At 52.9% G+C, this 22,736-nt stretch overlaps 10 protein-coding genes and 1 pseudogene across 10 annotated transcripts, besides 11 other annotated features; all 11 read left to right on the forward strand.

Annotated features, from left to right (window-relative positions):
• The first annotated feature begins 208 nt into the window (after positions 1 to 208).
• Positions 209 to 238: a microsatellite.
• A 32-nt stretch (positions 239 to 270) lies between these two features.
• Positions 271 to 2,562, forward strand: TraAM80_04662 (phospholipase C, delta; the record flags this gene model as incomplete). The annotated part of the gene is made up of 1 exon (XM_029381582.1): positions 271 to 2,562. The coding sequence occupies one exon, from the start codon at positions 271 to 273 to the stop codon at positions 2,560 to 2,562; it is 2,292 nt and encodes a 763-aa protein (XP_029238567.1).
• Positions 2,563 to 2,778: 216 nt separating this feature from the next.
• Positions 2,779 to 2,856: a microsatellite.
• Positions 2,857 to 3,321: 465 nt separating this feature from the next.
• Positions 3,322 to 3,369: a microsatellite.
• Positions 3,370 to 3,474: 105 nt separating this feature from the next.
• On the forward strand, positions 3,475 to 4,665 carry TraAM80_04663 (uncharacterized protein; the record flags this gene model as incomplete). The annotated part of the gene is made up of 1 exon (XM_029381583.1): positions 3,475 to 4,665. One exon carries the CDS (start codon positions 3,475 to 3,477, stop codon positions 4,663 to 4,665), a length of 1,191 nt encoding a protein of 396 aa, XP_029238568.1.
• A 337-nt stretch (positions 4,666 to 5,002) lies between these two features.
• Positions 5,003 to 5,049: a sequence feature (GA-rich).
• An 88-nt stretch (positions 5,050 to 5,137) lies between these two features.
• Positions 5,138 to 5,178: a microsatellite.
• Positions 5,179 to 5,238: 60 nt separating this feature from the next.
• On the forward strand, positions 5,239 to 5,808 carry TraAM80_04664 (uncharacterized protein; the record flags this gene model as incomplete). Its single annotated transcript, XM_029381584.1, has 1 exon — positions 5,239 to 5,808. One exon carries the CDS (start codon positions 5,239 to 5,241, stop codon positions 5,806 to 5,808), a length of 570 nt encoding a protein of 189 aa, XP_029238569.1.
• A 433-nt stretch (positions 5,809 to 6,241) lies between these two features.
• Positions 6,242 to 6,865, forward strand: TraAM80_04665 (trimeric LpxA-like protein; the record flags this gene model as incomplete). The annotated part of the gene is made up of 1 exon (XM_029381585.1): positions 6,242 to 6,865. The coding sequence occupies one exon, from the start codon at positions 6,242 to 6,244 to the stop codon at positions 6,863 to 6,865; it is 624 nt and encodes a 207-aa protein (XP_029238570.1).
• A 269-nt stretch (positions 6,866 to 7,134) lies between these two features.
• Positions 7,135 to 8,574, forward strand: TraAM80_04666 (putative histidyl-tRNA synthetase; the record flags this gene model as incomplete). Its single annotated transcript, XM_029381586.1, has 1 exon — positions 7,135 to 8,574. The coding sequence occupies one exon, from the start codon at positions 7,135 to 7,137 to the stop codon at positions 8,572 to 8,574; it is 1,440 nt and encodes a 479-aa protein (XP_029238571.1).
• Positions 8,575 to 9,155: 581 nt separating this feature from the next.
• Positions 9,156 to 9,797, forward strand: TraAM80_04667 (ribosome biogenesis regulatory protein (RRS1); the record flags this gene model as incomplete). The annotated part of the gene is made up of 1 exon (XM_029381587.1): positions 9,156 to 9,797. One exon carries the CDS (start codon positions 9,156 to 9,158, stop codon positions 9,795 to 9,797), a length of 642 nt encoding a protein of 213 aa, XP_029238572.1.
• Positions 9,798 to 9,934: 137 nt separating this feature from the next.
• Positions 9,935 to 9,954: a microsatellite.
• A 678-nt stretch (positions 9,955 to 10,632) lies between these two features.
• TraAM80_04668 (nitrate reductase) lies at positions 10,633 to 12,099 on the forward strand (the record flags this gene model as incomplete). Its single annotated transcript, XM_029381588.1, has 1 exon — positions 10,633 to 12,099. The coding sequence occupies one exon, from the start codon at positions 10,633 to 10,635 to the stop codon at positions 12,097 to 12,099; it is 1,467 nt and encodes a 488-aa protein (XP_029238573.1).
• Positions 12,100 to 13,705: 1,606 nt separating this feature from the next.
• TraAM80_04669 (putative protein kinase) lies at positions 13,706 to 15,862 on the forward strand (the record flags this gene model as incomplete). Its single annotated transcript, XM_029381589.1, has 1 exon — positions 13,706 to 15,862. One exon carries the CDS (start codon positions 13,706 to 13,708, stop codon positions 15,860 to 15,862), a length of 2,157 nt encoding a protein of 718 aa, XP_029238574.1.
• A 567-nt stretch (positions 15,863 to 16,429) lies between these two features.
• Positions 16,430 to 16,454: a microsatellite.
• A 591-nt stretch (positions 16,455 to 17,045) lies between these two features.
• Positions 17,046 to 17,074: a microsatellite.
• Positions 17,075 to 17,129: 55 nt separating this feature from the next.
• On the forward strand, positions 17,130 to 17,380 carry TraAM80_04670 (hypothetical protein; annotated as a pseudogene).
• A 403-nt stretch (positions 17,381 to 17,783) lies between these two features.
• Positions 17,784 to 17,816: a microsatellite.
• A 135-nt stretch (positions 17,817 to 17,951) lies between these two features.
• Positions 17,952 to 17,973: a microsatellite.
• A 351-nt stretch (positions 17,974 to 18,324) lies between these two features.
• TraAM80_04671 (putative intergrin alpha chain protein) lies at positions 18,325 to 20,598 on the forward strand (the record flags this gene model as incomplete). The annotated part of the gene is made up of 1 exon (XM_029381590.1): positions 18,325 to 20,598. The coding sequence occupies one exon, from the start codon at positions 18,325 to 18,327 to the stop codon at positions 20,596 to 20,598; it is 2,274 nt and encodes a 757-aa protein (XP_029238575.1).
• Positions 20,599 to 20,642: 44 nt separating this feature from the next.
• Positions 20,643 to 20,666: a microsatellite.
• Positions 20,667 to 20,990: 324 nt separating this feature from the next.
• TraAM80_04672 (fatty-acyl-CoA synthase) lies at positions 20,991 to 22,541 on the forward strand (the record flags this gene model as incomplete). The annotated part of the gene is made up of 1 exon (XM_029381591.1): positions 20,991 to 22,541. One exon carries the CDS (start codon positions 20,991 to 20,993, stop codon positions 22,539 to 22,541), a length of 1,551 nt encoding a protein of 516 aa, XP_029238576.1.
• Positions 22,542 to 22,736: the final 195 nt, after the last annotated feature.

Consider the following 22,736-nt stretch of genomic DNA (forward strand, 5'->3'; position numbering starts at 1 on the left):
CCACGGCTCATTGGCTCGTGCCGGCAAGGTGAAGAACCAGACCCCAAAGGTCGCCAAGCAGGAGAAGAAGAAGCGTCCTCGCGGTCGTGCATTCAAGCGTCTGAAGTACACTCAGCGCTACCTCGCTAAGACACTGAAGCCGGGTGAGAAGCTCCACATGAACAAGCAGCCCCCAGGTAAGGCTGGATAAGGCCTAGGAAGCATTATGTTCTTTTTGTTTTTGTTTTATTTTTTTCTTGTGTATAAAATAATAATAATTTGTAACTTTTTATGGTACATCTGCGGACTTCCTCTTTTTGCGGATTATCTGTCTGCTTATCGGGACCTCCTGCTTTGCTTAATCCATGCCTTTCTTGTCTTATTTTATTTTTCTGCCCGGGCGTTGACTCTAAGCTGGTGTATACCTCCTCATCTGCGTGGGAAGTTGCAAGCATGGGCTGTGCTCAGTCCAAAGTGGCCCAGGCGAGGGTGCCGCGTCATTCCCCCGGAACTCCTAAAAAGAGGCTTCACTCCCCAAGGAGGAACGCTGGCAACGGGGGCTTTGCAATGTCTCCACGGAACTGCGAGCAGCAGGCTAACGCCGAGCGGTACCTGCGTTTGATTCTTGAGGGAGCGGATAATGTTTTGGGCGGGGGGTTTCGCTTTAATTCAGCTGCCGAAGGTCAGCAGGTTGCATTGACGTTCTTGAACTCATGTGTGGAAGTAACACGCACGAGGTTCCGCTTAACAACGGGTGTGATTGTGGACACTATCGAAGGAATTGCAGCTGAGGAGAAACTAAAGACAATTTTGAGCACGTTACCTTATCTTCGGGAAAACTGCGTTGATGAGGGTTTTTCTCGGCTGCTTTATGACTGGCTTGAGACCAATTCTGGATCATCAGCAACGGCGGAGGTGGTTGCTGCTGAGCGACCCGCGGGGAAGGCCAAACACGAAAATAAGAATAACCACACTGCGACTGGGTTTTCAAATATTTTAGTCACTCACCTTCTTTCCGCAACTGCGATCCCAGCAATCGACATCTTCTCGAAATTTGCACAGGGTAGGGAAAGTATGACAGAAAAGGAATATGGAAACTTTCTCAGAGAAACGCAGCACTCAGAGTTAACAGATAGTCAGGTCAAGGAGAAGTACAACTTACGCTTTGGTGGGGCAATTCATAGGTACAACTTCAACACCTACTTTGGAAGCTTTATTACTAACTCTGCCCTGGACCCGATGCGGACGGCCGATGTTTGGCAAGACATGACGCAACCGTTGACGCGTTACTCTGTTAACATAGCAAGGATTGAGAGCGAGACGGACCTCAATCGTGCCCTGGTAGATAGCTCTAGAGCCTTCCTTTTGAATTTGAAGAAAGATGAAAAGGGCGTTCTTTGTAGTGGAAGTTGCCCGATACGAACAATTCTAGAGAGTATTCAAACAAGGGGATTTGCAACCAACTCCTATCCTATTGTTTTATGTCTCCCCCCGGTAAATCCGATTTCTGTGGAACTTGGGAATGAGCTGGCTTTTACCATGAAAGATTTTTCCTCGTTGTTTGCAAAAGGCTTGATGTTTGAGGGATCTATTCTCAGTGATCCCAAGTTCAGTCCCGCAGCGCTGCGAAAAAAAGTGCTTCTCATGGGGTATCAGAGCCGCTTGAAACCCTTTGTCGGATGCTACGTGGCGGATCTGAACAGGGAATCACTTGGAGTACGTGTGACGGAGGTTGTCGAAGGCACACCCGCTGCAAAGGCGGGTCTGGCCAAGGATGACTGGCTAACCCACTTTAACGGCGAAGCCATTCCAAATAAGCAAACACTGCGTGAAAGATTGGCCAAGTTGCGTCTCGGTGAGGAATTTTTTCTGAGGAAAGAAAACTTGGAGGACATCAAGATAGTGGTGGGGGGTAGGGTTGATGTAGGTGACACAAATGTCTCCGCGGAGCTATCGGAGATCTTGTTTTTGAAATACACAGAGGGAAAGGGTGACAAGCCGTGGGAAACACAGGTGTTCAGCGAGGAAAGCATAAAGGACCCAAAACTAATGCGAGAGGACCTTGACGATCACTTTGCCCTTTTTTCTAGCGAAGGGACTACCGTAAATGCAGACAACATTAAAACGGCCACCAAACTGGGAGTTCAGTTCATCGACACTGGAAGTGTGCAAGAGGCTCAGATATGGGCCCATGGTCGTTTTGTAGACAACGGGGGCAGCGGCTATCTCATTAAGAGTGATGCTGCAGCGAAGGCAACCGTAGGTGTGACGGTAGAAGTCATTGCTGGCCTTCAAGATATGAAGGGAGCGTGTTTGAAAAACGGAAGGGTTCGTATATATGGCACCGGATCCGCTCGCATTGACGGTAACAGATTTAATTTTAAGGATTGTAACGACGCATCTGTGGCTGTACTTGACTGTGAGTTTGCTCACGATGGAGGCTTCTTTAGTTTTGTGGCTGCGTTCCCGCTGGGACTTCTACGTTCTGGGTATCGGGTACTTCCCATGCAGCAAATCGGTGGTCCCAGGAAACTTGGCGTTTCCAAGCTTGGCGCCTACTGCTTCATCCGACGGAATGAATAGACTGGCGGGAGCTGAGAGGGACCTCAGTGCGTCTGCAGCACGGTGAGCCCGGTGATTGGAGGCGATCAGAAGAGGAAGGAAAAAGAAGAAAACCGCTCTCCAAAAAAAAAACATATTAACAAGCGGAGGGGGCTACAACGGAAAGGGAGAAACAGCAACAAGGACAGGAGCGAACAAGGCAAAAACGAAGCGTGACTACGGCAGCAGTAACTCGAGAACCAAAAACAAACAAACAGAAAACAACAAACGGTGCAAAAAAAAAAAGAACACACAGCAGGCAAATAAACAAACCAAAGCGCAGACGTGAAGGAGTTTGGGAGAGGGAGGGGGCGGAGAAAAAGGTGCCCCAACACACCAGCAGTTGTGCTAGGACCCTCAACAATAAGTCAGTGGTCATGGGGGAGCAGGAGATGCATGATTTTCATCGCAAAATCACCGATGACCATGATTTTTGTGCTTAGAAGATAAAAAACGGAGAGCTTGAATATCTAGAGAGTTCATGAGCAAGCAAAGGATAAGAAGGGACTAATATCTTCAATTTTTTATTTTTATTTTGGCGCTTTCATTTTCCCTTGACCCGCACTGCAGTCTGGCCTTTGTTTCTTTGTTTGAACGTGGGGGTGCCACCACAGAGGTTTAGCAATACTCTTTTTCCTTCTTTTTTTTCTGACATTTGTCAGGGAAATGTCCATCTTATGGGTGAGCAATGAGGGGCCTGATGGGCTGCCTTACTGAGCGGCTGTTGCCAGCTGCCTATGGTTCTCTTTTCTTGCTTCTCTTCCCCTCCCTGCATGTGCTGTCTCTTCTTGATTGCTTTTTTTTTTTGGTCCCCAATGCTAAGGGAAAGAGGAGGGAGCGCGTAAGGGAGTGTGTGTATTATTACGATCTGTTTTTTTTTTTTTGTAGGCGCCGATGCTTCGGCGAACGTCTTGGAGGGCGGTTGGCTACACCCCTGTTAATCCAGACACTTCCCCTATGCTCGCCTATAGCCAGTACCACTGGCACTACAACCTCCCACAGGGCATGGAGCGCCCATATGGAGTCAACCGAACAATGACAGCACCCTATGAAGGTGCTCACTCTCTTGTTAACAAATATCGCGGTGTATGGATTGAGCTTGACATGCATCCTGTCTTTCGCGTGGCACTGGAGCCACAGCTACGTAAACTGCCCCACGGACGCACGATACCCAAAACCTCCGTAGAGGAGGTTATTTCGGATTATATTAATACGGCGCCCCTGATCGCAGATGAAGTGACGCGAGATCTTTGGTTAGCGAAGGTGCTTCAGCACTGCGCGTTCCAGCGAAGCAAGGAGGCTATGACACTCTGGGAGAAATACTGCCATTCACGCTTTATTGCCGATGGCGCTAACGCAACCCCGCCGATCTCCTTAGTCAAGGCGATGCTGTTCTACTGCAGTAAAATAGACCATAGCGGGTGGAGCCCTATTTTTCAAAAGTGCCTGAAGCATGGTTGGAACTACACTCCCCTGTTTGACACGTCCCAGTGGAATTTCTTGCTGAAGAGCGTCGGACGCATGGGTGACGAGAAGGGTGTCAAGCTTCTTCTAGAGGAGATGTTGGACGTCCAGGCTGACCTGGATCGCGTGGAAGCGCGCTCTATTGTGATTGCGCTTAACGCTGTCACCGACAACGGCATCTACGAATACGTAAAAAAGTACCTATTCAACTTTTGTGAGCGTAAGGTGAAGTTTCTGCGTGTTACGTACTCCGATCTGCGCGGCCACGGGGCCGGGAAGCTGCGAATTCCGCTCAGCGAAAACGACAAGATGTACTACCACGTCTGTTGGCACAGCAGCATCCGCGCCCCGCGACAGTTTTCACCGCGTCAGCTGTACTTTGACTACACGCCTTCAGCCCTTGGCGCGAGTGTGCACAATCCGAACGCGAAGATCGATGACATTGTGAAGGACAAGATTGAAAAGTGGAAGACGGAGGGACTTCTTCCGGAGGACTATGTGCACGAAGATCGCGTGTATGACCGTGGAGCCGCCTTCAAAAACGTTGCCCGCCAGGAGAAGTGGAAAAAGATGCCAAGGATTGTGAAGAGCAAGAAAATGGGTTACACAGGCGATCCGTGAGCGGGGCCTTCGGACCTTTTACGGGCGTTGCTTCGTCAAGCTGCTATGCCACTCGCCACGCCTCCTGGTGCGACAGAGCAGCTCTTCGTGGCAAAAGGGCGAGAGGGGACTTGTCGTGCCATCCCGAGGAACGCCGACGTCGTTGGCTCCGCAATTCCACAAGCGTTGCGCATTAACATAAAAAGTGATGCGTGGGGGACTACGTGGTTGGAAGTTTTCTTTGTCGGGCCGATGGGCCTTAGGTTGACTTTGCCGGAGCACAGTGAACCTGGGGGAGAGGGGGAGAGGGGGAGCACTGCTGTGGACGCGTGATTATGGTTGTCGTTGCTGTGGCGCTGAAGGAGGAGGCAGTGAAGGGCAGAGAGAAGGAAGGAATAAGGAAGGTCTGGTGTCTTTGATGATGTACTGCAGCATTCTTTTTCCCTTTTTTTTTAACGCGTGTGTTTGCGCGCCCCGCAAGGATCACGGTGCATCTCTCTCTCTCTCTCTCTCTTTGCTCCCCCCCACTGTCTCACGCTTTTCCGAAGAGAGGGGAGGCGGCAGGACCGAGTTGCCGAATCCAGGCGGGGCAGCATGTTGCGGGGGTGTCCGCTTCTCCGCTCAATCGCCCTCCACAACCCCGGTCCGTTTTTAGACGGTGCGTTGCAGCTCATAAAACTGCGCTTGGCGCACAAGAATGCGGCGGCTGACGGCAACGCCACGGCATGTCGCGTCATTGAGAGTGAGTTTATGCGGGAACTTGAGATGTTTCGTCCGTGCTTTACAATGTCTTCCTCACTGACGGTGGCAAAACTCTACACAAAAAAGCTGCACAGCGCCTTGTCGTACTTCCGCCTGCACGACGACCCACTTATGCGACAGTTGGACCTCATTCTGGGGAAGCAGAGCATGCGCCACACCTCAAATGGCTACAACGGTGTTTTCAAGACCTCCGTCGTGGTTCATCCAGTCGCATCGTCCTTTTTGGGGGAAAGGGAGGAAACCGTGCTCCCGACGGAGCTTCCGCACCCACCCAAACCGGACCCAGCGATTCCGCCAAGGGAGGGCTCACTTAAACTGCCTCTGCGCCATCGCGGGCACTGGGTGTTGCGGGACCCGGAGATTGCCATTACTCGGGCAGAGCGACGGACTGACCCCTGGTAGCCGGAGCGGGGAAAAAAAAAGTAGTGGAAAAGCGAAGAGACACCTATACGCACACATATATGTTATTGCTTGCGTTTTTCTGTCCATTGGCTCCGTGGCAGCAGAAGCTGCAGCAGCTGCCTTGCTCGATTTGTGGGACTCTTGTGTTTTTGCGGGGACGCTCCAAACAGCGGCGGAAAACAAGGCTTCAGTGAAACATATACAAATACACAGATAAAACGGGGAAAATGGAAGAAGAGCACACTACACCACGGCGTTGGTTTTCCCTGTCTCTTTTCGTTGCAGCGGCGCTATATTATTTATAAGCTGCTTTATCCTTTTTTTACTGCACTTTGTAACTCTTGTTTACACCATTGTGTAGCGTGTTTAGTAGCTTGCCGGCCTGCATCTGAGGCCCCTCGGCAGTAGTTGGAGGGAAGTGAAGCCACATTCCATGGCTGACACATACATGCCAATTTTGATGACATCAGGGACACCCTGCGTTCTCACATCTTCGTTTTTCCCTGAACCGCTTCGAGATGTGTCCACTGAGTTGGTGTGTGATGCTGGTTTACGGTGGGTGCACGAAAAGGCTCACTTATTGGGGGACGTACGAGCATCTGGTTTCTTGCTGGTGGAAGCGTTGGTGGTCGTTCGGGGAGACATTGATTTCGTAGCCCTTGCGGAGGCAGTCATCCTCCGTGAACAGTGTGTCGTGCGCCCCCCGCTGCGCTCCTTGTTGAACTTAACCGTGGCTGAGTCATCCCCCATGACGATAGGCTCTGCCACGATGATTGGGAGGCGAACCGTGTGCGAGGCGAAGTCAGTAGGGAGTTACGTACACGTTGAGGACGATTGTGTGATTGGGGAGTGGACAGAAGTCCCTGACGGTGTGTGGCTGCGCGCAGGGTGTGTTGTGCCCGCCGGGTTGAGGCTTGCACCTTACGTTGTGTATGAAGGGCGGCCAGCGCGTCCGGTGGCAAGCCTGGATGCGGAGCTGCACCAGCTCTTTATGAAGGACCGAGTTTACGAGGTGTTCACTGCCTCGTTGGAGCCTGCGTCTAGAAGCGAGGGGTGACTGTACATTCTTTCTTGCCGCCGCAGTACACCTGGACTTCTTGGATTGACTATGTGGGGTCGCCGCACCCTCTCCATTTTTTATTTTTATTTTTGCTTTTGGCGTGTTATGTGTCTCTTTTTATTACCTACTCTCTTCCTTTTTTTTTTTTTGCGCCTTCTGCGTAGTTCAAAAAGAAAGCAAAGAGGGATTTTGAGAGTTTTTTTCCCCTTTTTGTGGCCGTCATTTTTTTAGCAAAGACGCGTGGGTTTCGATTACTGCGGCGTGCGATGTTGAAGGACGTGGATAACAGTGCCCTTCTCGCGGAGATCGCGCAGTTGAAGCAACTCCTGACGGAGAAGGAGGCGCTGGTCGCCTCCACCGGTGACGCGGGCTCCGTCGCGAAGAAGTCCAAGAAGAAAAGTCAACAGAACATGGTGGAGACAGAGCCCGTGCAGGGGTGCCGCGACTTTCCGCCCGAGGCGATGCGTAGCCGCAACTACCTGTTTGATGTTTTCCGCGCCACCGCGAAGAGGTTCGGGTTTGAGGAGTACGACGCACCGGTGCTGGAGTCCGAGGAGCTGTACATTCGCAAGGCCGGCGAAGAAATTACCGGGCAAATGTTCAACTTCATTACAAAGGGCGGTCACCGGGTGACGCTGCGGCCGGAGATGACGCCATCGTTGGCACGTCTGTTGCTTGGAAAGGGGCGCTCACTGCTTTTGCCGGCGAAGTGGTACTCCATTCCACAGTGTTGGCGCTACGAGGCCATCACACGCGGCCGCCGTCGTGAACACTATCAGTGGAACATGGATATCGTCGGTGTGAAGTCGGTGGCGGCGGAGGTGGAGTTGGTCTCTGCAGCGTGTTCCGCCATGCAGAGTCTGGGTCTGTCCTCTAAGGATGTTGGAATAAAGGTTAACTCGCGCAGGGTGCTGCAAACGGTGCTGGAACGGGCCGGCGTGACACCTGACAAGTTCGCTCCGGCGTGCGTTATTGTTGACAAGATGGAGAAAATTCCCCGGGAGGAGGCAGAGGCGCAGCTAGTCGAGCTAGGACTTGAACCCGATGTAGTGGATGCCATCACCACGACGCTCAGCCTGAAGTCTGTTGACGAGATTGCGCAGCGCATCGGTGCGGAGCATGAGGCTGTGAAGGAGCTGAGACAGTTTTTCGAGCAAATGGAGGCCTACGGCTACGGCGACTGGGTTCTCTTCGACGCGAGCGTGGTGCGTGGGCTGGCATACTACACAGGCATCGTCTTTGAGGGCTTTGATCGTGAGGGGAAGTTTCGTGCCCTTTGCGGCGGTGGGCGGTACGACAACTTGTTGACAACCTACGGCAGCCCTACAGCGATCCCCTGCGCCGGGTTCGGTTTTGGTGACTGCGTCATTGCGGAGCTTCTGCAGGAGAAGCTGTTGCTGCCAGATGTGCCACACGTTGTGGATGACGTTGTTATCCCGTTTGATGAGTCCATGCGGCCGCACGCGCTTGCGGTGCTTCGCCGGCTGCGCGACGCCGGCCGCAGCGCTGACATCATTCTCGACAAAAAGAAGGTAGTGCAGGCCTTTAACTACGCCGACCGCGTCGGGGCGGTGCGGGCGGTGCTGGTGGCGCCCGACGAGTGGGCACGCGGGGAGGTGCAGGTGAAGATGCTGCGCCAGGGCGCTGGGAAGGAGGGGGGCACCATGGAGCGCGGTGTTGCCGTGCCCCTGGACAGCCTTGTGTGAGCGGGACGGGCGCCAAAAAAAAAAAAAGAAGTAAACATAACCGCGAACTGCAAGGGGGTGAGATTGAAGCCAAGGAACATTAAGCCAGTAAAACTAAGTGTGAGGGCTGCAGAAGCTAAAAGGGATGCGCGTAGGAGATTAAAGTGAAGTGATCGTCATCAGGGAGGAGAATAGTATGAGGAGCTCAAGTAAGATGGACGTTAGCAGCCGCCACTGGGAGCAGCTAGAAACCGAGGGCGCAGCTTTTAGGCTTGTCTGACGGCGAACGCATATGTGTGGAGGTGTCAAAACCGTTTGTTACGGTGACTTGTGCCCGCCACTCATCGAGGGTCACTGCGGCACAACGGAATGGTTCCGCTTGTCGCTGCAGCTGCTCTTATAACCCATTTGTTGGTTTTGATTCTTGAATTTTTTGTTTGTTTCTTTTTGCATTGTTGTTGCCGCGTCGCCTTTCTGCGCGTGTTGGCCTGGCAGGCAGACGTGGAGGGAGCACCACGTGTCGAACGCAAGCCAACCGGCCAAAACAACCAAATAAGGAAGCAAACACTACCAGCAACAATTAAGGGGATAAACAGGAAAGCATGAACGAGCATCAGCTGGATACCGGGATGCTCTGCATCACAAACGTGTCACTCATTAGTGGGCCGCAGCGTCCAGAGGAGGACCTTCATGCGTCTGCCACGCAGGCGGTGCAGGTGCTGCTGGGTGAGTGCCAGGAGCTTCCGACGAAGAAAAAACGCGGGAAGTTTGATGCAAGCACGACGCTTGTGCAGCTGCCTCAGCCCGTTCTGCGGCTGCCGCGCGAGAAGGCCCCACCGAAGCCAAAACCTCTCACAGCGTGGGAAAAGTTTGCCTTAAAGAAAGGTATTGCTCTCAAGCGCAAGAAGGCCAACCGCGTCTTTGACGAGGGACAGCAGATGTGGAAGGACAAGTGGGGCAAGCGTGCTCGTGAGGACCGCGAGAAGCATGACTGGCTGCGGGAGGTGGGTCCGAACTACGTGGCACAGGAGGAGGGCGGCGATCCGTTTCTGGACGACCGTAGAGCGAAGAAGGCCCGACTGGAGAAGCAGAAGAAGAAAGAGGAGCATAATAAGCGCCGTTCGGAGCACATCACACGAGCACAGGAAGAGGCAAAACATCTCGGCGCCGTCACAAAACACCTTACGACGGCCTCCAATGGGAAGTTTGACAAAATTGCGTCAAAGAAGAAGGGAAAGAAGTGAAACTATTGCCACTACGCGTTTTTTATTGTTTGTCTCGATTAAAACTTTTCTGCGCCTATTGTGTTGTCTGTCTCCCCCCACACCCTTCTCCTGTCTGCGTGTGTAATGAACGATAATGACGGCAACTGCGACAGTAATGGTGGTGGTGGTGGTGGTGCACGTGGAGCTTCTATTGCTGCTGCGCCTCGTGTGTGACACTTGTTGCTGGCTTCTTCCGTTTTCCTTTCTGTCCGCTCCCTTTTAGTTTTTCTCCATGACGCACATGGGTACGCTGCTTTCCGGCGGCCGTGTCCCACAGTGAGGCGGTATTGCCGTTTCTCCGTACCGCCATCCTACTTCCCACGCAACATCAAACCGCCCTACGACCACTGTGTGACTTACCGATGCCCCGCTGCCCACACTCCTCTTTCTCCCCGACCCTCACATGCACAGGCAGAGAGATAGATAGAATTGTTGCCCGTTTAGTAGCGATGCATTCCTGCCCCCGCAGTTAGTCTCTCTCTCCATCCCTCCCCTTACGTGCAGGTGTTTTGTTCTTTTTTCCCACTGACACCGACTGACGGCGCTATAACTATTGGTGACGCCTGCGCCGCCGTTTACTCGTTGCTACTATGACTAGACAGCTACTTGTCGCCGTCAGCATGGTATTATTTGCTTCTTTTTTTTTTGCTTTTCTCATGCTTCTTCCATATGTTTGCACCACGTGGCGCTCAGTACGCGTAGCACGAAGCTGCCGCGGCCAGCTCCAGCCCCGACGCCCAGGGCACATACAGAGAACGACAACCAGAAAAGAAAGGTATAGAGAAAAAGAAAAGGGGTGGGGAAAGGTGTCAAGATGGGTGTTCTGTGTTCTAAAAGGGCTGCTCAAAGGCGTGCCTCCACAACTGCAGAAGAACCCTCTCAAAACAAAGGGTTGGCGTTGAAGGTGAAGGTGGAAGGCCCAGCCTCAAGATCTCCCGCAATAGGGAACGTGAATGCGAAGCCTCCGTTGAGAGGTTTCAGTGAGGCGGAGGTGCACGCCATGATCATGCAAGAGGGTCGTGATATTATGGTGATTCACGGCAGGGTGTACGACGTCACCACCTTTACAGCCTCTCACCCAGGCGGTGCGGCGGCCATCAAGGCCAACGTTGGCAAGGAGGTGAGCCAGACTTTTGAGAGCATCCATGGGGGTGGGGCCCACAAGGTACTCGAGGAGTTCCTGCTTGGGACGTTGTGGGCCGTGCCCTCACTGCTTACGGAGGAGGAGGTGCAGCGGAGGATTGACGAGGAGAAGCGGGCACTACTGCGTATACATGACATCATTTACGATGTCACAGACTTTGTGGCGTCCCACCCGGGTGGGGAGGCGGCCATCATGTCCAGAGTCGGAAAGGAGGTGGGCGATATCTTTGCACGCATTCACAGCAGGACTGCAAAGGAGTTGGCAAAGCGGTTTATTGTTGGACGCCTGGTGTCAACAACGGCGGAGGCTGCAGACAGCGCCCCCAAGGCCAAGGCCGGGACGGTGTCAGTAACGTTGAAAGAGGCGTTGGTACTCGAGAGTACGGAGGTTGCAGTTGGCATCAAAAATATCACCTTTTCATGCTCAGGCAATTTGCAGCTTCTGCCCGGTGGGCACATTTCGGTGTTGGTTCCTGATGCGTCTGGCAAGGGATTCTTTGGGGCGAGGCACTACACCCCATTTGTATGCGGGGAAACGTCGTTTACCATAACTGTGAGGAAGTATCCGCATGGAGTGGTTTCTGTTTACCTTCACTCACTCAAGCCTGGCGACATAGTGAAGTACGAGGGCCCGAGTCGACCGAACTGGGTCGTTGAGGAGGACGCGGCGCTTCTGAGGGTGCCGAAAAAGAGGCGACACGTGCTTTTCATTGCGGGTGGCGTTGGTGTAACTCCGATCTACACAATGGTGCGGCATCTGCTCCAGGATGGGGTCGCCTCGGTAACACTTGTGGTAAGTTACCAGACGCCGGAGGTGATGCTGCTGCGCAAGGAGATCGCAGCCTTTCTTGAGACCTACGGGGTGGACCCCGAGAGGGGCAGCAAGGAGGGGGATACGGTGAAAGAGTCTCCCCACAAGACCTTTGAGCTGTACTATGTCTTCACCAGAACGAAGGAGATGCCAAGCTTGCCTGAGACTGTCAACGTGTACTTGGGCCGATTGGGCACCGAGGTGCTGCAGAAGTTGTCGCCCACCGTGTCGTGCGTCATCTGCGGCCCCCCAAGCTTTGTAGGCGACATCATAAGGGGACTCGTGAGCAACAATGTCTGCACCCCGCAGCAGGTGCACGTCCTGTGATCAGAGAAGGCGCTGGCTCCCGATGTTCAATTCCCCCCCCCCCCCCGTCCCCTCACTATTTTTTCTCTATCTTTTTCACCCCTTCTCAACTTCTCCTGCAAACAGTAAGAATATGGGATTAACAGCACTTTGACGTAAAATCAATTTACGTGGTGGAGTCAGGATTGTAATTTTAAACAACAGTGGTAGATAAAACTCCTGTCTCAGCCGAAGCAAGGGCGGAAGTCGATACATGCAGGAGGACAGGTGATAACTGTGCCCGCATGCCTTGTCAGACACGCACCTTTTTCTCTTGCTATACGCGTTGTCTTCAATTTTTTTATTTTTTATTTTTAGTTTCGTCGGAGGGATCACGTTTCCGGCAGCGGGTAGGCTTTTCTTGGATTTTTTTTTTTTTTTTGCGTTGTGTTTCCCTGCATGGTGAGAAATAAAAAAGTTTGTTCTTCCCATGTCACATCTGTAGCGGAAGAAGGGGGAGGCGCTTGGGTGGCACGAGCAGGCCTTTTGCTAACGGCAAGGTTGAGAAAACAAGGAATGAAGCTTTTGCAAAGCTGCGAGAAAGAATGAGAAACTATGGGGGGATAGAAATAACCCTTTTCACATTTTCCCTGTGAAGCGTGAGGATACTAGGGATTATGCTTTTTTTTTTTTGCTATGACAACAGTTTGTGTTAGCGTGCTTGCATATTTATTTTGGCATGTGAGGTTCCCCCCGCCTCTTTTTGTGGTGGGTGCCTTAAGGTGAGTGAGGTGTGCCGGAGCGTAAAGGTGATGTATTTTGTTTTTGTGATCCTAACGGGGAACGTGAAGACCGTGTGTGAATGTGTATGTGTGTGCACGTACGGGCCGGCACTCTCTGCAGGGCCGTATCTTTTGTTTGCATCTTTGGGCCTGCCGTGCAGCCCCACCACGGCCTGCAATGGGTGTCTCATTGCCGCAGGCTGCCTCGCTTTGTTATTCCTTCTTCATCTCAAATTTTTTTTTTTCCTTGCTGCGCAGTAATTCCACGAAACGTGTGTGTGTGTGCGAAGCGAGTGGCGTAGCTGAGTACCGGTTTAGAGTAGAGGAGCGGCCGCGGTTTGAAACCACTTCTTGGCGTTGGGCGGCACACACAGGTAGGCAGGAGGCGGAGTAATAAACACGGAGACAAAGCACAACGGTATACACACAGAAAAGGAGTTTTTTTTTTTTTACTTCTTTCTATTAGGAGGCAACACGCGGTGCTGGGAGGCGCAGGCAACAGGGGAGTGAGGTTGCTTCGGGGGCGAACAAAAACACACAAAAAAGAAATATAAAGAAGGGGGTGGACACATCAAAAGCTGCCGGCGACGTGCCGAGGCTTCGTTCCATTTTGCGGGCTTCTACTCCACATCAGCGACTCGTCTGTTTGGCTTGCGGTTCGTCACTGTCTATTGTTGCGTGTCCTCCCTCACGCTCACCTGCGTGTTGAAGACGTCGGAAAGCATTTGGCGGAAATATATCACATTAAGTGAGGTGAAACACGAGGGGAAACACAAAGGCCGCTGAATAAACAAACAAATCCAGCAAAATAGAGTGTCAGCAAGCATACAAAGGTAGAGAGTGACTTTTTTTTTTAGCGTGTGGGTATGCGCCGTCAGGGCAAGGAGACGACGCAGCGGGGTATACTGCTTCCTGCTGGCTGCTTTACGATAGAAGCCGAGCGTGCTGAGGAAGCTCCATGTATGAACGGACTCTCACCGACGTCAGGGGGCATCATCACACCTCGTCGCATAGTGCGCAGCCTAAATGTTTCCCCGGCCGTGAACCACCTTGTACCACTCGACAGCGGCTCCGAGCGGCCTCCGTCAACGGCGCCGAGCAGCGGCACGCTGCTCAGCGAGGAGGTTGTGGATGATCTCGTTAGCGAGCCGGTGAGCGTGACCGGTATGCAAGGTGAAAAATTCCCCGCTCTGGGAGTATACGAGACGCCGGCCATCAAATTGACGTCGTCAGCCAACTGTGGCACCCCAGCGAGCAGGAGTCCCAGTCTAACGCGAGTGACGAGCGCGGATTCCTTGTATTCGTCCTCTTCCCTCATTACTGGCTCCTCCGCCCAGTTACTTTCCCACGACTACACCGACTTGTTTGACCCGGAAAGCGTATATAGTTGCAGTCTGACGTGCGTAGGTGACAAGTTTGGCGCAGTAACTCCCAGCCGCCGCACGTCTACCCCCGCTGTCACAGCGGCTGCGGTTCCTGTTGCGGTCGCAGCCAACACTCCCGCCACTAGCCCCCCTGCAGCCCTATTTGACCGCAGGGTGTCAGAAACCAGCATTGCACAGATCGTTCCGAGACATGAGGGCTCCAACACCGCGGAGGTTGGGCGGCGACCAAAGATTATAAATGTGCGACGTGAGGAACGCATTGGACGTGGGGGGTTTGGCGACATCTTTCGCGCCATCGATCTTGATACGGGCCTACCGCTTGTCATAAAGGAGATTCTTGTCATGGCGGACATTAGCAAAGATGTGGAGCTTCAGCTCCGCGCGTTAGAGCGTGAGATACGTGTGATGCGAAAGCTAGACCACAAACATATTGTTTGTTACTATTCTGCTCGACGCGAGGAGGCCAGCTGCGCATTACAAATTTACATGGAGTACGTTGGCGGTGGCACCATTGCGCAGAAGCTTCGGGAGAATGGCCCCTTTTCCGAGGATGAGACGCGGAACTACACCCAACAATTGTTGGAGGGACTGGAGTACCTCCATCAACGCCGCATTGTGCATCGTGACCTGAAGGGTGATAACTTGTTGCTCACTGAGGATGGTGTGCTCAAGGTGGGAGACTTTGGCACGAGTAAAGACTTGCAGACGACGCTCGTGACAGACAGTGTCGCTGGCACTCCGAATTTTATGGCCCCAGAAGTTATTGCTTGCAGTGGGCATAGCTGCATGGCTGATATCTGGTCTGTGGGCTGCTGCGTGTTGGAGATGCTGACGGGTCACCCACCCCTATGGAACCTAGACAACCACATGGCGGTGATGTTTGCCATCATGAAAGGGCGGTTGGAGGAGCAGGTGCCACCGCACATCTCTGGGGATGCCAAGGACTTCATTGGTCAGTGCCTGCGCAGTGATCCAAAGGAGCGGCCCTCCGCGGCGCAGCTGCAGCAACACCCTTGGCTGCGGTTCAGCGAAAAGGCCAAGACTGCGGAAGGCCACGCACACTCATACCTCTCCCTTTCTGGTGCGCAATCCTTGGAGGAGGAGGGGAAGCAAAGGGAAAGGGAGGGCACCACACACGAAGGGACGCCGGCTCTCGGCAAGGTGGTGTTTCCGGGCAGCACGGCGCCGGTCTTGGCGGCCATTTCTGACAGAGGCAACGACAACGGTGGAGTCCCCAGCGGCGGTCCACGCAGTAGATCCCAAAAGACAATTAAGAGGAAACAGTTGCCAGACTTGCCCATGCTCTCTTCACAGGTATCTTCTTTGGTCAACGCCCATCCCAGCGGGCGGATGCTTTACCCAAGGCCTCCCCACACTACGGCATTGAACAAGGGCCAGTTGAACCGTTATGCGAATCGCATTGCAGGTGGCGCACTTCCTTACAGGAATGGTGTGGGGCAGAGCAAAGGTGGCCCCCACGTTGGTTGCAATGCTGTTGGCGGCCATGGCGTGTCCCCTTCTCGCAAGAAGCAGAAAAAGAGCATCACGGCATCAGAGCTCTTTGACGGTGGAAAAAAAAATGAAGTGAAACAACACGCCACAGCAGGGTTGGAGGCCACAACGTGTACCACCCGCTAATGGTATGTTGCACGTGAATGCGTGAATGACGGTCACAACACTGTTGCAGCACACTGATAACAAAGGCAGCCAAAGAACATTTTATGTGTTGAGACGTGGGGTGTAGAAAGATCCCTTTTACAACAGCCTTGACGGTAGACTGCTTTCAACGCCAAAGGAAAACACTGGCGCGAGACCTTGATGGGATGATGAACACTGAACTTGGTGTAAAGAGCGTATGTCTGGGTTTGCACTAAACCAATGCAAGACGTATGATATCTGTATATATCTGCCCATGACTTTTGCCTGCGTGCGACTTGTGCGTCAAATCAAATGGATAGGATATATATGGGAAAAAGAGGAAGTATCCTTCTTTTTTTGCTTTCGCTCTGCATGCGTGTTCAATGCGTCCATCTGAGCCGCGAGAACTTTTGGGAGACGAGGGAAGGGGGAGGGGCATCATACCAAGTACAATTCTTTAGGCCTCAACATTGTGTGTAGTAAACCTATTTTCCTTCGTCCGCTTCACGTACGTTCTTTTTCTACTTCATTCCGTTTTTTCTTGTCCGCTGCCATTTGCTGGCACGGTTTTTCCTTTTTTTTTTTTGTTTTTGCTATACGTGCTTCTGTGTGCCTGTGTTATTTTATCCTTGTCTGTATCTTACGCTCTGACATTCCCGATCTGCGGATCTAAATAACATGTGGTTACCTGCGTGCACTGCGGACTGGAGTGCAGGGTGGAAGCAGCCATGCACACCCACGTTGGCCCGCTTGGCGCATGCCCACCCACCGTCGCTGACACACGGTGAGGGTGGTGACGGAGCGGGGACAGACGGGGCCAGTGAGTCACTGCTGCGCCCACCCGCCCACACGAGGCGAGGCGGCAGGCACAGAGAGACTCACAGCGCACCCCAACTCTCCCCCTCCCCCCTAGAGAGAAACAGTAAACAAAGAAGCGGGTAAACAAGCCGGCGGGACAAAGTCAAATACGAGTGGTGGGGGATGAAGACAAAATCAAAACGGGAACAATAATTAAGAAATAATAAAAAAAAGACAACATCGAACAAGAAGAAGGAAGGCCAGCGGCTTAAAAAAAAATAAGATGAAGGAAAAACAACAACAAAGGAAAGGCATGACGTGATAATGCACTATCTCTCTTAAAAACGCATTTAAGACAAAGCTATTTTTGTTGCCCTTGTGGTCTCACACATCCACCCACCCACACACGCACCCTCACTCTTTCCCCCTTTTTCCTTTGTCCAAAAACGTAATTATCACTTCACATATGCGTGCAGCATTTTTTTTTTCTTCTTGTGGGGGTCTGTGAAGGGTGTCTTTTTGGCTTTACGGGTGTCGGATAAAACAAAGACAAAACGGCTGCATATTATCTGCTTCTCTCCAAAGTTGTCATTACACACAGTGCGTTACAAAGGACACTTTTGGAAAGCCCGGCAACCCTGTACAGCTCTCTCCTCCCCGCCCTGTGCAGGAGGTGGTGGGGGGGGATAAGGGGCGCAAATTTCCTCCTTTTTATCGGTACCCTGATGATCATTAGATAGCGAGGAATTGCCCTTGAGGTCGCTGCGGTGGCTGATCCTAATTATACACGTCATCGCAAGGGCAATGCGGAAAACATCACTATTTTTTTTTCTTGCCGCCAGTTGTTTTTTCTGTTTTTCTTTTTGCTTTTTTTTTTCTTGACATCTTGCGCTTCTTCCTTGTTTTTTTTTCTCTTGTTTGATTGTTTTTGGGCGGATTTGTAGGGTTGTCCGCTGGACGTCGTCGCTCCCCCCGCATTTCCATTCGGGGCTCGCCGGCACGGGTTGGTGTGTCTGCTGCACCCGCGTTGTCGTGTGGAGGGAACAAAAGGAGGGCACAAGAATGTTTTTTTTTTTGACTGTTTGCTTTTACTAGGCGGCGATGAAGCAACATCTCTTGGACGTTTTTTCGTTTTTTTTCGTTTTTTTGTTTTTTTCGTCTTCGCCTGTTTGTGTATGTGTGCTTTCGTGGTTTCCCGTCTCTTGTGTGTGTGGTTTTTTTTTTTTTAGGTTACATGTGTGCCTTTGTCCACCTTTTTGCTTCTCTCGCTGTCCGTGCAGATTTATGTACTTGAGTGTGTGTGTGTGTGCGTGAATGATTAATTTTTTTTTTTTTTTGTGTTAGTCATTTACCCGGGAGGGAAATATGATTGAATTGCCTCACTTCCTAGGATTTTGTTTCCCCCACTTTCATTCGCTGCCGCCGTGGTGTTTGCGCATCTCTCCGCCTGAAGCAAGAAGACGGAGAAAAAAAACAACAGCAACAGACTTTCTACCACCTCTTCCTGGACACAATTCTCTCTTCCTCTTGTGCGCTCTCTCTTCTCCTTTTTCTCCTTGTCTTTGTGGGCGGTTGGTTGGCATCGACGTTGCCTGGCTCAACGGCTACATGCAGGTGTCGTTTCGTTGCCTGGTTGTTGGGTGCTTCGCCCCCTCCCCCCACTTATGTCTGCGCCGACAAATTACTACGCCATGCGGCCCGCGTTTGAGCTGCAGCTGAACACGCCGCTGCTGGAGGGGCTGGCGGTGATTGGCCGCTTTGATGGAAGGACGCCATCGCTTGTATGTGCGACAGCGACGCAGAAGCTCGTGATTCACACAAGTGCGAGTCACGAAACGCTTTTACAAAAGGGCGGCAGCGCGGCACAAAGCACCGTGGCGCCTTTGCGGACGCTAAGCTTTGGTAAGCTGCCCACGGCGTTGGCGGTGGGTCGCGTGCAGGATACACCCGACAGAGAAGGTGCAGATGCTCTTTACTTTGGTTCGGCGACCTCACTACTTGCCTATGATGTAGAACACAATAGCGAGTTCTTTTACAAGAACATGGAGGATGGGGTACACGCGATGACGTGGGGTGTGGTGAACACGGTGAAGGGACCTGGCGGCAATGGGAATCCGCAGCCGTTGGTTATAGTGGGAGGTATCTGCACAATCAACGGATTTGACGAGAGTGGGTCAGAGATGCTGTGGACAGTGACGGGCGACCAGGTCACAGCCTTGGCCCTTATGCCGTGGAAGGCCAACAACAACAGCCACGGCGGACACACCTCCACTTTCCCCGGCACCCACCCTAGTGACGCTCCCTCCTCGTTGGTGGCTGCCTCGGATGACTTTGAGTTACGCGTGTTTGACGGGGAGGAGATCATCGCCAGCATCATGGAGGTGGACAAGGTGCACCAGATTGTGTACAGCGGGATTCCAGGCCGGTTTGCGTACTTGTCTGCGAATGGCACCGTTGGTGTGTACGACCGGACCGAGCGTGTTTGGCGTGTCAAAGGGAGGCACCGACCGGTTTCTGCCGCATTTTGTGATGTGGACTTTGACGATGTGCCTGAGCTTGTTGTTGGGTGGAGCAGCGGACGGGTGGAGGTACGCGGTGATGACACGGAGAAGCGGGGTGTGTTGTTTAGAGATACGTATGCGGCCCCTGTCAGTGCGGTGCTTGCGTACGACTACCGGCAGAATGGACAGCCACTTCCTCTCATCTGCACTGTTGACGGAACCGTCCGTGGCTTGCAGCTGGCGAACAAGGTGGGGGAGGGGCGGGAAGAGGTGCTGCGAAGTCAGGGGGCATTCAAGCTGGATGCGCTCCTGCGGGAGAAGCAGGCGTTGACCGCCGAGCTTGCCATCGTGGAGGAGCAGTTGGCCAGAAAGCGCACGGGTGACACGGACGTGACGCTGCCGCAGGTGGGCACAGTGGTCCAGCACAAGCTGCTTCCAAACCCAAAGACTGGACAGCTGGATGTTGTCTTCTCGGTGCGCTACGGCCAGCACGACATTATCATTCAAGGCTGCATTCTTCACAGCGAGATACTGTTCCCCGGTAAAGGGTGCACCTTTTTCACCATGGAGAACCCCTCAGCGACGCTTGTGTGCCCGGTTAACATTGAACGGTGTGTAGAGGCGCGGGTGACGGCTTCCGTAATGGTTGGGGCCACGAACGCCGAGAACTACCAAATTCACGAGCTCGCACTAGACATTCCCAAGTTTGTCATGTACCAGCGGTGGGACAAGGGCCAGGCGACACCGTTCAGCGAGCCAACGGGGTATGTTACACTGCAGTTACCGGATGGGTTTTTCTTTACGTGTTTGGGAAAATGGATGGAGGAGGCGTTTGCGCTTCCAGGCAGCCCTGCAACGGAGGGTGACTTTCGACTTGAGCTTATTGACATGCGGAGTGGTGGTGCTCTGGTGATTCAAGGACACACGGAGCATCGTGAGCTACAAATTTTCGGGGAAACCATGGATGTGTGCGGCGAGGTGGTGGAGAGCCTGGGCGCGGCGACGGTGAATGAGGCCACGGCGGTTTGCCATTTCCCTGCCGAGCTGCAGATGCTTCAGGACACTATTCGTTGCGTGGACGAATTCAACGCGGTTCGATTGAAGCTGAGCAGCAGCATGGCGGACGCTGCTGCAAATGTAAAACCGCTTCTTCTTCACGCGGAGGACGCTCGGTTGTTGTCCGACATCCCCAACATGCGGCGTCTGTACGCGCAGCTATATGATCTCAATAAGGAGCTTGTTGCGGAGAACCTGAAACGATACAACAACTACAACGAGTTGAAGGCGGCCCTGAAGCGAATCAATGCGTACATCATGAAGGCTGGAAGGCTACGCATTGGGCAGGCCAAGACTCGTCTTATTGCGGATTGTCGGGATGCCGTGAAGGCTTGGGACACCCGCTCGCTTCTCAACCTCATACGCGCTGGCCAGAACTGAGTCCGTGAGAGATGCCATCGCTTTGGTGTGTATTTCACGGAAAGTTTTTTTTTTTTTGTTGTTTTGTTGTGTACGCGCGTGTGTGTGTCTCTTTAATTTTGATGTTGATGATGATTTTGTCTGTTCCCCTCCGGTTGTATCGCTTGAATCCATAAACACGCACACACTTACACACAGTCGTTCGCTCTCTTTTTTTTTTTTCTCTCGCCTCCCCCCACTCACCATGTTCGTTTTCTGTTTGCTGCGCAGAGTCAGTGGAGGGAAGTAGCGAAGGGGGGAGAGAAGAGGGGACGCAAAACATCAACAACAGCAACAGCAACTACAGGAGTCAACGAGTACGTAGGCTTTGGACACACCCACCCATCCACACGACGTAGAGAAGAGCTGGGCAGATGCTTCGTCGGTTTACGAAAAGCATCTGCCGCTGCAGCGCCGCTGCAGCGCGTTTGAATACAGAGCCTGCTGCTGCTGCAGTAGGATCCGCGGCGGCGGGCGCGGGGTCCCGAAAGAACTACTCGGAGGCGAAGGGGCCGGTTGAGGTGCCAGTGCTCGACCAGCTTGTAGGGTACTACGTCAACATCCAGTCACGGAAGATGTACTACAAAGACTTTTTGCGCATTGAGCACCAGGCGGTGCGGTGGGCATTTGCCGATATACGAAAGAACAGTGAGGCTCTTGCCCATGGACTGCTGCAGACGGGTCTTCGTCCTGGCCAGCGTGTACTAGCAATTCAGCCGTGCAACTGCGAGACGTTTGTGCTACAGTTGGCTTGCGCGAAGGTGGGGGCGTTGCTGGCGGTGGTGCCGCACCAGAACATCAGCGCTGACAAGCTTCGTTTCTATCTGAACGAGTTTCAGCCCAATCACTTTATTGCCCGCGAGTGGATAGTAGTCCCCGAGATGAAGCAGGGGACGTTGGTGGAGCGCAACATGCATTTCTGGGACATGATCTACAACGTCATTCCCGAATTGGGCCTTTCGTACCCGGGGCAGAAGTTTCAGTGGGTGCACTCGCAGGAGTTCTTCTTCCTGAAGAAGGTGGTCATCACGGACCACAACATGAACCTACTCGGTGTGACGCCAATGCGCAAGATGCTCGTATGGGGCCCTTTTTCGTACTACGAGCAACGCCTGCGCCGCCTCTCTGCGCTGCTGCATCCGGACGACCCGATTTTGGCCTTGGAGGATCCTCACCCTGCGGTGGAGGACAAACTACACATTACCTTTTCGCACAGGAACTGCGTCAATGCCGGATTTCTTTTCGCGCGACTCATGCAACTTAAGGCGGAGACACGTTTTGGGGTGATGCCAAACCACCACATTAATCCAGTGGGCGCCATCATTGCCCCGTACGCGGCACTGACGTCAGGGGCAGTTTTTGTGCACATCCACAGTGACATGTTTACCGACGACCATGCCCTTAACGCGATTGAAAAGCTGTGTGTTGAGGAGGTGCAGGGTATTCTGGGAAAGAGGGCGGACTTTGATCTTTTGCTTCGTCACACGGGCAACTTTGACGCCGACCAGTACGAACACCTGAAGTGGGTGGCGTTGTTTGAGGATGCTAGCGAACCTTTTGTGAGTGATGAGTACATCCAGAAATTAGCGAAGGAACTTAGCCTTGATGACGTCTTTGTCTTTCGAGGCCCGCTGGAGAGCGCCTACATGCTCACATGGCGTTCACTAAAGCGGGGGCAATGTGGCATGGTGCCGCATGCGGAGGCGAAGGTTGTGGGGGACCGCGGCACGGCTGACGCGACGATCCTCTCCGCTAACACGCGAGGAAACCTGAAGCTTAAAGGACCGCACATTTCCCCAGGGTACTACAACAATGCGGGTCTCCTAACGGAACTTGTGGACGAGCGTGGGTTCTGCAGCACCAGTCGCGAGGCGATTATGGACGAGAAGGGCTATCTAACGCTGCAGCGGACCCAGATCTACTAGTGTTATGTAGTGCAAGGGACGTCTGCCTTGTGTGCAGCGACGCAGGATGAGGGAGGGAGCGGTAAGGGAAGGGGGAGGGCGTGATTAACCCTCACAAACCAAAAGAAGAAAAAAGGGAAAACAACAACAACAAAAACAAAACCCGGTTGGCCGTGGGATAACGGAAAAAAATTCCTTTTCTCTTAGGGAGCATAT

The sequence above is a fragment of the Trypanosoma rangeli genome, assembly GCF_003719475.1.
Source record: "Trypanosoma rangeli strain AM80 chromosome Unknown Tra_15.4_contig_00139, whole genome shotgun sequence".
NCBI lineage: Eukaryota > Euglenozoa > Kinetoplastea > Trypanosomatida > Trypanosomatidae > Trypanosoma > Trypanosoma rangeli.